The following is a 15,034-nucleotide window of genomic DNA, read 5'->3' on the forward strand; positions in this document are numbered from 1 at the left end:
AGACAGATGTCATGTGGGCTACTGAGCTTTTTTGTGAAAGGTACTCCCAGTCATAAGTGCGGGACATATCGGTTCCTTGAAGCCTTAGTTCTTTCTTACCTATTATTATATGATCTTGTAGCGGGCAGACCTTCAGATCGAGCACCCTGTATGCATTCCTTATTGATGCTCTAGACTCTTTTGCCCAGGGTAGGTCGCTCTTTGTAATTTCCTCTTTGGCCCACTGGGAGATTTTGAGGAGCTCACCTGCTCCCAATCGCTGCCAGAATCGTACAATGGCCATACAGGCGGTTATCGCCCACGAGGTAATTCCCAACTCAAGTCTGGTCGCCTGTACCATAGAAGATTTGGGCAGTACAAATAGGCTTTTTAATATATTTCCCTCCTCTCTATCCCAGGAGGTCTTACTGCTTAAGTAAAAAACTTCGGCTCCATACAAGAATTGAGGGGGCACCATTGCTTGATAGGCTTTCAGGACCGGTCTGTCCGACATTTCTCCGTAAGTATTGTTGAATCTTTTTAAGCCTTTCACGGAAGCCAAAGCCCTCATTTTTAATGCTTGTAAATGAGAATGCCATTTCAGAGTACCAGAAAACCACATTCCCACATATCTATAATCAGCTACCCTCTCAAGCAATACTGTGCCCAGGTACCACGAGAACTTTGTTTTTCTCCTACCAAAGCAAACAATTTTAGTTTTCTCCATGTTTACTACTAGTTTTTTGGTAGTACAGTATTCTTTGAATCGATTTAATTTTCTTTGGAGCCCAATCTCCGTCTGATCCATGATTACCAGATCATCAGCATAGAGGAGGCATGATATCTGGTTTCCTCCCAGTTTTGGGTTTGCCCCTCTAACCTCTCTTAATTTTAGGGGCAGGTCTGCTAAGAACAGAGAATAGTATGGGGGCAAGTACACAACCCTGCCTTAAACCGTTCCCAATTGGGATTCTCTTAGTCAATCCTCCCTCCTTATCCAGGATTATCTGTGCCCAGTTTTCTGTATGCAGTTCTTGGATTAGAGCTAGCAGGTCACCCTGTATTTCATACCCAACCAGTGATGACCACAGCTGCTCCCGGTCCACCAGATCGAACGCTGCACGGAAGTCCACGAAACAGGCGAATCATTTTCCCCCCTGATCGATCGACTTCCGTGCAATGGACCAAAGAGCGAAACAGTGGTCAACAGTTGAGTGGCCTTCTTTGAACCCTCCCTGTTCTGGTAGTACTATCTGTTTGTTGTCCACCCAGTCCTTTAATATACCCAATATTGCTTTAGAAAAGACCTTTTCGCCTATATCCAATAGGTTTATTAGGCGATAGTTTTTTGGGGAGTTTACATTGCCTTTCTTATGTATTGGCCTGACAATTGCCCCTTTCCAATTATCTGGGAACTTGCCTGTGTTTAGGATCTCTTGAAACATATTAGAAAAAAACTCCGCCCACCAATCTATATTCGTTTTTATTATAATTGCTGGTAAATTATCAGGTCCTGCAGCCCGTGTTAGGTTTAATCTCTTAATTATACCTCTAATGGCATCTGGGGAGAAGTGTGCTTTAATTTCTTCCCTTATTCTAGGCCAATCATTGGCCGTTCTTCCCTCCCTATCTGGCCGTATACCATAGATTTCTTCCAGATATATCACCCACTTGACCTCTGGCACCGAGCAGTGTAGGGTTCCTGAGACTTTCCCCGTACATACTTGAGTTAACTTCCAAAAGCCTCTCACATTCTTTTCTTCAATTGTCTCAAGTAAATTCCCCAACATTTGTCCTTAAATGTCCTTTTTTTATCTCTAATAGTGGCCTTATATTTTATTTTTAGTTTCTTAAGTTCTATTACCGCTTCATCACTATAATTTGCTCTTAGGTATCTCTCCTATTTTCTAATACTGGCCTTGACCTTCCGACATTCATCATCGAACCAATGGGAGGTACTACTGGGGTATGGTTTCACATTATTTACTACTTTACGATTACCGCGTTTTAATTTTATCCTGAGGCATTCCACCATATCCCTTATTGTATCCTCATACCAGGTTATGCCCTCCTCTGGTGCTAGGTTATCTAAATTCACGGTTAACTGGTGTGCACTCAGTTTTTTTATATATTCATCTGTAATTCTCGTAGTAAGTCGTTTAGGGTATTCCACCTCTACTGAAAGCACTTTTTGTCTATGTGGGGAACTGAGTACCTGGAGGTCTACCTGCAGTGGGTAATGATCACTACCCTCAAGCCTAAGAATTTCAAATTGTTTAATTAAGTAAAAGTTCCAGACCTGAATGAATGCATAATCTATTGGGCACATTTGTTGTCCTATCTTAAAGGTACGATTCGCGGGCCGGTCTGCATCCTTCCTTCCATTTACGCAGACCATACCTATTGCCCCCAGCAGTTGCCCAATCTCATCATCTTGAGTTGAGATCTCACAACGGGGAAAATGTGCGAGCTCTATTTATATACTCCCAGCATATCCCTCAACCAGGGGTCCGTTTTAATGGGATTTAATCTATGATTGAAGTCCCCCAATATCATTAGCACATCTCTTGGATAGCAATCACATAGGTATTCCAGGTCTGATTTTAAACGTTCTAGATCAGTCTTACATTCGTTTGATTTCCCTTTCTGTATGTACACATTTATAATACATACATTTTCGACCCCCAGCGTATTGTTTTGGGTACACACTCTACTACCCAACGCCCAATTGCACTTGAGTTCGAGGGGTTCCATATCTTTGGCTATCCTTGTTGAGACCAGCACCGGAAGGTCTACCTGATTGGTTCTTTTTTGCTGGTTTTACGTGGTGAGTGAAGCCTTCCGTTACAGGGGTTTCGTCGCACAGCCATTTTTCCTGCAGTCATACAATATCATTTTTCTTCAAGATGTTTTTGAAATCTTCCTGTGACATTTCGGAGCTTGACCCTATACTAAACTCCGCCAGAGTTTTTTGGATTCAAAGTGTTGCAAGACTTCAGAAACTGTAATACACAAGTTTCAATTAATAATAGATGCAATTAAAAGGGCTACATGAGAGTTATGACTTCAAAGGGTTATGCAGCAGTAGACATTTGCTACCTCAAGCCAAATCAATGCTCCCTGACAGACACCTCACTCCATTCATGTGAAACGGACAACATTCCATCATGCACTCTGTTTTTTGTATGTACTTAAGATGCTGGAATGAGTAAAACTCAGCTAGGTTAATTCCAACATTATGTCTCAGCAATGTTAGTTATATCTAGTTGCCCGATCCCAACCAATGTCCCTTGCTATTCTATTGATGGTTTCAGTGCTACAGTACTTTCTATACTGGAGTGAGAACTAGATTCATAATCTCAGATTAGGAATATGTGAACTTTATCCCCGAAAGATTGGATTTTAGGAATCATTAGAGCAAAAAACTCTAAAAACAGCAATTCTATTCAATCAAGAGCAAAAATATATTCAAAGTGTTGCCTTTGATAATTTTGAGTTCACATTTTGAACTGTTAATGGACTTGATACGATGCGAACTCTCGGTGGAGTTTGCGTGTCACAGTACCTTGTTGTAGTGATTGTTCGCGGCGTTCAGGTGCCTCACTGGGCGAGGCGTCCGTCAGGCCAACGAGGCGTACTGCTTCCGTACGCTGATGGATGTGGGTGTGTCTTCGGGTCGACGGGGCTGACTTGGTGAGGCGGGGCAGGCGCGGCACAGGGCGCAGTACTCAGGATACCGAGAAGCCTTTGAGCGTGCGGCGCGGCGTTGGTCAAGGCTACGGAGCGGGGCAGCAGCGTACGTCTTCAAAGTACGCGCTGTCCGAGGCTCGGTGTAGCTCTCGCAGGGAGTTCCGGCGGGAGGAGTGCGATGCGACCAGCACGCTCCGAGCGAGCGAGGTGAACGAGATGCAGGCGGCCCTGGACAGCGTAGAGAGAGCGACTCTGGTTGAGCGGGGCTCTCAGTAGGCAAGGGTGGCCAAGCATGAGTCGTTTACGGCTCGGGGGGGGGGGGGTGAAGCACAATTGTAGGCACAGCTCCGGCAGAGGGGAACTCTCAGTAAGTCAGCAGTCAATGAGCGAAGATAGAATGAGCCCAATAGTTCTGGGGCCCAGTTCAGGGGACAAGCTCGAGATCAAGCCCTTGGAGATCGTTTCAGGCACAAGTCTTCTTCTGGTCTTTTCCTCTCCTTTCTCAGCAAGGTACCAACTGCAGGCCAGTCTCCCGGATCAGTGACAGTCTTTCCTCCTTCAGCTTCTCCTCGTCCTTCTAGTCGGGCAGAGGTTCTTCGTGGTCAACACAGGATCTGATTTGTTAGGAGCTTTTTATACCCTGTTTCTTTTGTTCATTCAGGCCAGGGGGGGCCTGTGCAAAGTCCATCTCAGCTCTTGAGCACTTTGTTTTGCAAAGTTTGGTTTTTCCTTTCAGTGAGTAGGGCAGGCCCCGCAGACGCTCCACAGGAGGTGGACCCAGAATTGTGATGACAAGTACAGTCCAGGAGTACGCTGTTGACGGTCTTCCCCTCTCTCCTTACAAGGTGTATGGCAGAGTCGTCAGCTGCTCCCCAGGGGGAGGTGCCGGCATTGAGGTGGCAGAGCACAGTCCTATTCAGAGTCAAGGGGCATTCCCCCCCCCACCCCCCTCCCTCTCCCTTCCCCCCCCCCCCCCCCCCCCCCCCCCCCACCCATCCTGGTGTAAAATTTCTATTCACCACCTTTCTTCCCCAGCCCTGTCATTCACAGAAACCAGACAGCAGATACACATAAGAGCAGAGGCTGGCTGAGATGGTTAGGCAAGCAAATGCTAACTTTCTAAAAGTAGCATTTGCAAGTACAGGCTATTAAAATAAACTTTACTAAAAGAAGTATTTTATTATTCTGAGTTCAGGCATACTAAACGTAGCTTCCTACCATGTTCCCTGAGTCTACTGGGATTATAGAGTGTAATAATTCCAGCAGCCCATTCCGGCATATGAGAACAGGTAGCCTTACAATAGTGAAAAACGAGAATGGCTGTAATTCACTATTAGGACATGCCACACACATCAGGGCTTGTCCTACCTTATGCTTACAATGCACCCTGCCCGTGGACCTACCATAGAGATGACTCATAAAAGTAAAGGGAAGGGTTAGAGGCTGGCAAGTGTGTGCACATGCCCAGCCAGCATGACAGTACCAGACTGCACGCAGGTTCTGCAGTGGCAGACCTTAGACATATTTTACAAGGCGGCTTCTGTGGGTGGCGCAACCAGCGCTGCAGGCCCACTAGCTGTATTGGTATTTAGCCCTGGCACTCCGGGTGCACATTACTGGGGACTGATAGTAAACCAATAAGCCAATCGTGGAAATCGATACATGTATACACTTTACATCGGGAGTGTAGGAGAGTAGGGTCTGCAATCCTATGATCACCCCAGATTTTTGCTTTTTGCTTCACTGGTTTACGACTTCTCGGGCTGTGGGCCTGCTAATCAGACCCACAGCCTTGCTGTTCTCTCACTAAATTGACCTGTGTACCTTAGGTGCATTTACCAATTGGTACTGGGCCACCTTATCAGACCCTGTAACTCAGGGCATAGGTGTACCCAGGGCCTACCAGGGGCTGCAGCATGTATTATGCCACCCCTGGCTGACCATCTAAATCTGACACAACTGGCTGCACGACAGCTGGGGCAAGATGGTGTAATCACCCTTTGCTTTAGATATAGTATACCTATATCTAACCCTAAAATGGACACACAGATTCCTATCAGTCACTCCTATGGCAGGCCTTGACAATCCTGAAGGCAGAGTGCTTGGAATCGTGTGAGATGGTGCTCTGGCATGAGCTGAGCCCGTTTGCAGCTTGCGGAACCAAGTCCTAATAGCTGTTCCATGATAACGCGTACCATATACTCTTGAGTGCATTATAATCCTCGCGGTTATATGCTATCTTTGGTATCGCTTTATCAAAACATGTCGAGTAAGGTGTCATACGAATTGGAATACTAACCCCTCGCCAATTCTGGCGACGGGGTTAGCATTCCACCCTTCTAGAGGGACACGACATGTATGTAACTGTGAACCCCGGTTAAAGTTAACTCAAGCCTCAGCATCACAAAATGGATGCTGCCACCACAGACACAAGTCTGACCCCCTGCAGCTGGGAGTCCTTCCAGCGAGGGGAGCTTGGAAGAAGGGTTTCCTGTCAGGGGCAGTGCTAGCACCATCCCAGACAGGGTTTTGTGTATCCTGGGTAGGCAGGGCTTTACAGGAAGGTGACTGCAAGTGGCACCCCGGTGCTCACTATTCATCTGCCGGCTAGAACCAGTTCCAGGGGCACACCAGCCCCTGAGCTGGGGAAAGTCCGGCATGGGAGAGGGGTGTAACCACCCCCCTTCCTGGTCCCACCCATGGGCAGGACCTAGTCACGTGCCAGCCCCTTTTCCTAGTATAAAGATAGGAGCGGGCCCCCTTCCAAATTAGATCATCTTTGAATCCTGAAACTACTTTCTACTAAAGGAACTCTCGACTTCTTCTCAAGATTTCTCCCTTGTGACTAAGGAGTAGTCACCCTGCACCCGCAGGCACCATCCAAGAACACTGCGGTTTGCTGCACGTCCTTCCTCCGGAATCCGACTGACCAGCACGACGAGACCCGGCTTTCCTGGCACCTCTGACCTCTACCTACGTCTACAGCTCAGCTGAGATCCGTGGGTGCGACGAGACCTCGAGGGACCGGCCATCTTCAAGACTGCACGACTCTTGCCCAGCACGACCGCCGAGGGATCCTCGTGCAAGTGCTTTGGGGTCCGAGAAGCCCCAACCCTGAGCAGCTCCAGCACCGAAGTTCAGCCCTCCAGCATCCACCAGATCTGCGTGGGGCCCTTCTGCTTTTTGCTGCTCACCGCGTTGTCTGGCTACTAGCCCGCTGGCTTGTGGCCTTCCCGACGACGACCGACGACATCACCTCTGCTAGTCTGGTTGCTCCAGACTGGCCCTTGCTCCCCTCCAAAAGAGGAGCACCCCGGACCCTCCTGGTCCACTCCAGACGCCATTTTGAGTCCACCGCGTGGGCTTGAATTTGCCAAGACTTGTTGCCCCAATCCTGGGTCCAGCGACGTCGACAGCAGCAACCATCGTGGGACATCTCGCACCTCCATCCTGGTCGCCGACAACGCCTCCTGGTCCGTGAGACTGCAGAGCCCAGCGTCGCCCACTCATCTGGTCGAGGTGACTTCAGCCGGTGCCATCCTGGTGCCCATCTAATCGCTGGCTAGTGATTCAGAACTTGGTCCCCTCTGCTTACAGGTGTCTTCCATCTTCGATCCAGGCTTGGATCCACCGAACAATCTTCACTGGTCGCCTGCCAGCAACTTCTTCTTTCAGGCTCCATAGACTGCAACAAGGATTCCCGACGTCTTTCCAGACCTATGCAGCCGCAGCCCCTGGGCTAGGTAACTTCGGCATTTCGGTGCCCCAGCATAGCCTCACTATCCAAGGGTCCAGATCCTTTTTCGTTTTCAGCCTAACTAGTCGGGTTCGCACGAGAACACTAACTTTGTAAATTCTAGCCTCCATAGACTTTGTCCCGCATCCCGCGTGAGAGTGCACACTCTGCACCCGAGTCCCCTAGGCCTCCTTCTAGTAATCTGAAGGTTCAGTAGTCAAGTCCTAGCGATTCCAAAGCCTATTAGTCCAGTACTTACCTGCTAGTAATTTTGCATTCCACTTTCAGAGTATATGGTTTTTCGTGCCCCTTGGGCATTTGTGTAAATTGTGCAACTTAAAGTATTTTCGTAAGAGTTTTGTTGTGTGCTTAGTACCCTGTCCTCATAAAGAGTACAGGGCTGTTGTGATCTAAATAAATACACTGTTTATTTTCATAACACTTGTGTGGTGTCCTTTCACTTGGTGTTCAAGGGGTATATGTGATGGTATAACAGCTGGCTTAACACGCCCTCTAGAGTTTAGCCCGAAGACTGCTCGTATCCATGCTACTAGGATAGCTGGTCTATAAGGTTGACTTACAACCAATCATCAATAAGGGTTGTTTGGACTGATACAAAGTGCTCACTAGAATAGTGAACATTATATATCAGGCCAACTTCTCACAGGGAGCACTTGCACTGTGGCACTGATTGGCAGTGGCACAGTGGCCTGAGCAGCTAACACCAGCAAAACATCTGAGGCACATCAGCAAAAAATGCCAGGTCTAACAGTACAGAACTAAACCGAGTCGATGCACACTGTCCTGGCATACCTCAGTCACCCATCTAGCTGGGTGCCCTATGCCAGTGGTGTGGGCACAGGTGCATGAGCTCTGTGCCCCTACAGTTTCCAAGGCCATTCCTGGGCACTGTAAGTGCAGTGATGCCATTAAGAGTACATGGTGCTGGGTGGTTGTCATTACGAACTCCACAGCACCATAATGGCTACACTGAAGACTGAGAACTTTGGTATCAAACTTCTTAGCACATTTAACCCGCCCTGGTGCCAGTGTGGGATTTAATGTAAAATGCACGACATAGTGCAACTTAGAGTTGCCCCCTGAAATCAACCCACATCCCGTGTCCGGCTCTGACAAAATTGGAGACTAAGAAGCAGCCCCCTCCCAATTCCAACAGCCCCCAAAATGTATGTGACATTCAAAGAGCCGTAGGGATGGTTGTCCAGATATCCCTAACTTTGGCTGGTATACAGACATGTTGTAAAAATTGCCCAAGCCATACATGAAAACAATCAGATGCCACTTCAAACATAAACTCCTCGCTGGGATACAAGTCACCTAGTGTCTCGCAACTGCCTTCCTGCCGGTCAGAGAAATCCACTTAATCGGCCACGAGCTGGATTGCGGGCAAATCCCAAAATATGTGATCTCTGACTAAAGTGGCCTTCCCCAGTACCACCTTGATAGTTTGTTCCCACAGTGAGGCCGTGTGTTTAATAAGATACGGCACTGGGGTCACCTCCATCCTACCTCCCCCTCCACCATCAGAAGCTGTGAAAGGGGCAATCCCTTCCCCTCATCCTGCAGAAGCAATTGCTCCCAGTTACCCTTCTCCGTGAGCCAATACACAGCATGCTGAATCTGGTAGACTAAGTAGTTCAGCTCCAGATTGGGAACTTCCAGTCCCTTTCCCTTCAGTGGCTGGAACTGAAAGTCCCTGGTTACTCTACTCTTTCCCCCAGCCCATATCATTGTATGCGGGAGAGAGTGTGATCTCTGAAACCCTGCATGGGGAAGAGTGTCAAACGATTGTTGCATAGAGTACAGACAGTGTTGCAGGAACTCCATCTTGGAGACGGCCACTCGGCCCATGAGGGAGAAAGGCAGGGTATTCCAGAATTGAGCTGAGACCGGCAAGCCCACAGTGACCCTCCCAATATTGACCTGCGTGCGCTTCTCTGGCATATGTGCCACCATAACTCCTAGGTACCGGGACTGGTCAGTCTCCCAGCACAGAGGCAAATCCAGTAATGTGGCCAGTACACAGGCAGCCAATGCCCCCAAAGGGAACACAAATGATTTCCTGTCATTAGTTCTAAGCCCCGATAGTTCCCCCAAAATATCCAAATGGTGTAATAGGAGGAGTAGTGATTGCTGACAGTCGCAGGGCGGCCAAGAAAGCAGCAAACTTCTCCGGGTCGAGCAGCCATGGAGTACGATACATCTGCTCCAAATCGGACTTAAGGACATCTACTATGTCCCTTTGTAGTGTGTAATCTTCCCACCCCTGGGTTTAAGGTAAAGAATGGGAAGGTAAATCACCTCTTGTTGGAGGATCCAGCAAAAACATCTTCTTGAGCTGTATCCCTCCCTATGGAGAAGTGGACGATAAGATATCAGGGTGTATTTCTCCAACCTATCCTTCACTTCCGCAACCTTCCAGTTGACCAGCACTTCCCATTGCTGCCCCTCCACATCATCCGGAGGGAGTTGCTGTATTTGTGCCAGCACGTCCTCCTTCCTAATGAGCTTTGCCTGTAACGATCACCGCACCCTAAGGAGAGGCATATGCAACACCCCTCCCACCCCCCCCACCCCCCACACCAAACACCCTGGCCCACTAACTGCACATAGAGGACCAGTTACTCTCAAAGAAATCGGTCAGGGTGTCCTGCAACACCTCCAAAGAAAGCCTCCAAGTTAATGGCGACTGAGTACCACTACCCTACTCAATTTTACAGCGGACAGGGGCATGATTGGATAGATAGCAGGACAAGTTTATCCAACAGTGTTGACAATGGAGGGTGGTCAAATTGATCATCACACTCCACTGTTACTCAGTCTAACAATTTGGCCCCTGAAATCTTCAAATGCTAATATTATGTTGAAACATAGTGTATGAATGTTCGTAAGGAAGCACACAACCTCACAACTGTGAGTGAAACGCTGTACTTCAACTCCCTGCACTGCCATCACACATAGTATGAAACTTTTACTCCCTTAAGGAAACTGGCCTAGCCAACACTTCCATTTGTGTAATCTTTTCAGCAGTAGCTGCCTACTTACAAAATAGGCCTTTACTTTCTCATTGGAAATCCCCTGTCAGTAAAGCCTTTCTTGAAGGTATGGAAAGCTTCTTTTTTGGTGGCATTTACTTGCGCAGAGTTAGTGTACTTGAAGCATTATTAGTAGGCGACCATGTAATTCAGGTAGACAAACACACTATTCTTATGATCTGATTAGTTATAGATTCCTTACCTTAGAATTACCTCCCGGCATCCGACTGAATCCAGAGAATTTTTTCCTCAGCAGGGCCTGTGCGCACGGGAAGGTGGCATCGTCGACTCTGTGTCCGTTGTTGTGGTCGCTGGGATGACGTTGTGGTGCATACTTAGACGCCGCCGCTGTGTGCTGACTGTTTTCTGCGCCAACTAGATACGAAGAGAGCTTGCCCCTTAGTCACTTTTTGACTAAACTTTTTTTCGACTTCTTTTTCGAGTCTTCGACTAATGGTGTGTGAAGGTTGTCCCATCATTGTACCGGCTTCAAGCCCTGCGAGGTCTGCCACATACTGATTTCTGTGATAGACCCGCACCTCGTGTGTCTCTGGTGCCTGGAACGCGACCAGGACCATAAGTCGTGCTTTAACCGTCGGGCCATGAATCCGAAGTCTTTGAGGGAGCGGTCATGAAAGCTTCTGGAGGCCCAACCGTCAGCTCTGCATCGCTCCTGGTCTCGCTCGAGGGGAATGTCTCATGATCGGTCGTGGAGCCCCATCACACCTCGTCAAAGTCTTCGCACTTATTGGGTAATTCGAAGCAGAAGCATAAGGCGAAGAAGCATCGTCGCTCTTCACCCTCTCCCTGTCGGCAACACAGGACCCAGAGCGTTGTCGCTCTGAGGCTTCATCTCAGGTGCCTGACTCGGGGATGAATCCTCGCCTCTCCACGTTTCCGGGAGCCCACGTTTTCCCTGCCTAGCTTTGTACATTTTATGAAGTCCTGCATTGAATCTTTGGGCAGCCCAACAGTGCCGGTGTGCCTTAGGTCTCCTCGGAATTGGTCGGGGGCCCTGGGCGAAAGTGGATCCAGTCCTGCATCCGGATCAGATCTGGTCAACCCTACTCAACCTTCCCGGGGGGCGATCCTGGCAACGACGCCTCTGGCGGCGGCCGTGCCCCCGGCCGACACATCCTCATCCCCAAGATGGACCCGGAGCCAGACTCATGTCTATCCTTGGCTGGAGGGCACTTTTGCTCCCTTGTTGCTTCCAGGTGTTCCCTATCTCCCTGAGGCTGTTGATGAGGAGGGGTCGCTGGATCATTTGACAGACCAGCTTGAAGAACTGGACTGGAGAGAGGAATTGGGTGATGCCAGTGGTCTGGACACTTCACCAGACCTTGGAATACTTTCTCTCCCTGCCGTGGCTACGGAGGAGGGAGCGTCCTATGCTGTGGTGGTGTGTAGGGCAGCTGAGGCCTTGGGCCTGGAGCTCCCTACAGTAGCAGTCAGGGCTAATCTTCTGACGGAAGTGATTCAACCTGCGGCAACTTCCTCTGAACAACTCTTGCCCTTCAATGAACCCGCACGTACGTCCTTCTGGGTACTTGGTCCAAGCCCAGCACAAGCCCGTCCTTTCCTGTGGAAAAACGATTGCCAGCCGCCACCACCCGGCCCGGGCAACAACATTTTCCTCACCCTTCCCCCGAGAGCTTGCTGGTCCAAACTTCTTCTTCCAAGGGCTCATTCCCTTCTACTCCGAAATGGTTCACAGGTGTGGTTAAAGCCAAAAGATTAGTTCTATGAGCATGCAATAGGTCTTCGTTTGAGGTCCAATACATTTCTTCTAATTTTTCAAGGACTACGCCAGTTTAAACCACAAGTATGCTAACCATGTGAATGCAACAGTAAACACCATTGCTACAGATAAACAACTTGTTGTGGCATCCCAACGTTCCAATGTTATATGTCAAATCCAACATTTGACTAGAATAAAGATTTTGTAAGATAAAAACAAGAATGCAGAATTAGAATGACGATTGTATGATTTACTTTTGTAAACACCCTCTTATTTATCTTGCTCCTTTTCTTCGGACACGACTGCTGTTGGGTTTAGTTTTGGTTAACAAATTAATTGAACAATCTGTGGGATGGCTTCATGGCAACCTTATTTCCATAAGCTGCCTTGCTACAGTGGATGACAAAGCTAGGCCACTTACAGTTTAGTAGACATTGAGATACTCGATATATTAAATTGTTATACATCAACCTAAAAATTCATATTGCACAAGTTTACCTACTTAATAATTTTAGAAACAAAATGTATTCTGCCATAAACGTACTAGCTGATCACTAATCCTCGTTATTAAGTTTGAGATTAACAGTTCTATTTTCACATGTATTAGGATGCAGCGAAACCTCTGGAGATTTTGTTGTTGGAGAAAAACCGCTCCTTGCAGTCTGAGAATGCAACTCTGCGCATCACCAACAGCGATCTGAGTGGTAGGATTTTTGTCATTTCAGTCTCATGATCAGGGTGAGCGAGGTGCTCATAGAGGGGGTGGGGATTGAACCTGCAGTGACAGGAAGATGAACGCACAGCAGGAACCTGACTGTTTTTTGTTATCTTGTGTGATAGGCTTGATACTGGACGGTCCATTAGCAACCTCAAACACAAGCGCAGTGACAAACCTGATATTTTTTTGTTAGATTCCTAAATAATTATATTAATGCTTTAGCAGTTTTTTTGCAGTGTTGTACATCATCTGCACCTTGATCGCAGCTTCCAGCACTTCCATTTCTTTGTAGATTTACGAAACTGCTTTCAGGGGCTTTTATTTTTATCATATGTTTTTAATATCCTCATTTCATATAAGGATTTGAGTTGTGTGGTTTTTTTTCAGATTATCCAACACATTTGTTTGTTTTCTGTCGTAGGCTTGTTTAGGCGTTCAGTACATGGCGATCCTTGACAAAAGCTGATAAGAAAGTTGATTTCTATTGTAAACGTTTGCTGTTGGTTCAAGCAGGCCGTTTTAGTATTTCGTTATGACTTCTTGCAGAGCCATTCTGTACCTGTTTGTGACTGGCCTACATAAGTAACTGGTTCAGATATGTCAATTGGTATTTGATTCTGTGGGGTTTCTCCAGGCTGCAATTTACTGTACAAGAAAGGTACAAACATGAAATGCATGTGGCTTAATTTGGGTGGCCTTCTTTGGCTTATCGAAAATTCAATTTAAAAACCTCATTGGCCCTCTATTAAAAACAAAAATATGCACCTTTTAACTTTGTGGGGCAAACTTTGCGTTTTTATTTAGGTTTTTGCCTTTTTAATCCCCCCATAATGCATTATGTTTGACCTTTCTTGTAGGGTCAGCCAGGAGAAAAGGGAAAGACCAGCCTGAGTGTTCGCGTCCGGCACCTTTGCCAGCTTCCCCGCCTTCTCAGTTGCTCCGCAACGCAGGGGAGCATGCTTCCAATACTAATGGTACCCATCACTTCTCTCCAACGGGTTTAAGTCAAGACTTTTTCAGCTCATCCCTGGCACACAGCACCCCCCTGGCCTCTACAGGAAAATTTGCACTAAACTCTCTTCTTCAGCGACAGCTAATGCAGTCCTTCTATTCCAAGGCTATGCAGGAAGCAGGAAGCACAAACATTCTTTTCTCACCAGGTCCCTACAGCACAAACTCCGTATCTTCCCAAAGTCCTTTACAACAGCAAAGTCCAGATGTCAATGGCATGGCCCCATCTCCCAGCCAGTCAGAAAGCGCTGGAAGCATCTCTGAAGGGGAGGAGATGGACACTGCGGAAATTGCACGTCAGGTGAAAGAGCAATTGATCAAGCACAATATTGGGCAACGGATATTTGGACATTATGTGCTAGGACTATCTCAAGGTTCTGTGAGCGAGATTCTGGCCAGACCCAAACCGTGGAATAAACTCACTGTACGGGGGAAAGAACCTTTTCACAAGATGAAGCAGTTTCTATCCGACGAGCAGAACATCTTGGCACTACGCAGCATCCAAGGCAGACAGAGAGGTGAGCAGGATTTATTGATCTTTTTTTTTAGAGATTAAATGTGATTCATATTGAAGCCTAATGTCTATGCTGAAGTTAATATCTAGATGATGTTTCCAGAGATGTAATAGTAAATGAAACCAGTTCTGTCAGGGTATTTTCCATCAAATTTTGAAGGAATTTATAAAAAAAAAGCTTTTTTTGCTCTGTTTCCCAGCAATTCAGTCCTCATGATTGTTTTCTTATCTAATATACCCAACTTTGTACGCTAACTGGTTTCCATCTCTGCAGACCTGTTTTGGTCCAACCAGGATACAGAGCGCCACCATGTGCTCTTTACTGGCATTGGAGAATGGCCGCGAAGATTGAATCCTCTTAGTAAGTGTTAACTACACTACACAAATCTCACACTACTTGACTCCACCAACTACTGCTGTTGTTGCTTTTTTTTCAGGTACTAGATGTCGTCCCATTCATTTCCACTTATATTGTTTTGGGGATACTGTGTTGGGTATTGGTTAACATTCATAATCATTTTGTTTCTTCAAGGTGCTAGGCGAAATCCAAAACTGAATTAGGAAATGGATTGAACACTTCATTTGCAGC

The 15,034-nt window shown here is 47.3% G+C and overlaps 1 protein-coding gene across 3 annotated transcripts in view; it reads left to right on the top strand.

Moving 5' to 3' along the window:
- The window catches only part of CUX1 (cut like homeobox 1), a 1,218,817-nt gene that overhangs the window by 796,049 nt on the left and 407,734 nt on the right, over positions 1 to 15,034 (top strand). For all 3 annotated transcript variants that reach the window (XM_086954570.1, XM_086954568.1, XM_086954569.1), the window contains exons 14-15: positions 12,810 to 12,906; positions 13,778 to 14,449. In XM_086954570.1, the coding sequence (XP_086810696.1) occupies positions 12,810 to 12,906; positions 13,778 to 14,449 (769 nt within the window). The remainder of the gene's footprint in view (positions 1 to 12,809; positions 12,907 to 13,777; positions 14,450 to 15,034) is intronic.

The sequence above is a fragment of the Lissotriton vulgaris genome, chromosome 2_1 (assembly GCF_964263255.1).
Source record: "Lissotriton vulgaris chromosome 2_1, aLisVul1.2, whole genome shotgun sequence".
Lineage (NCBI taxonomy): Eukaryota > Metazoa > Chordata > Amphibia > Caudata > Salamandridae > Lissotriton > Lissotriton vulgaris.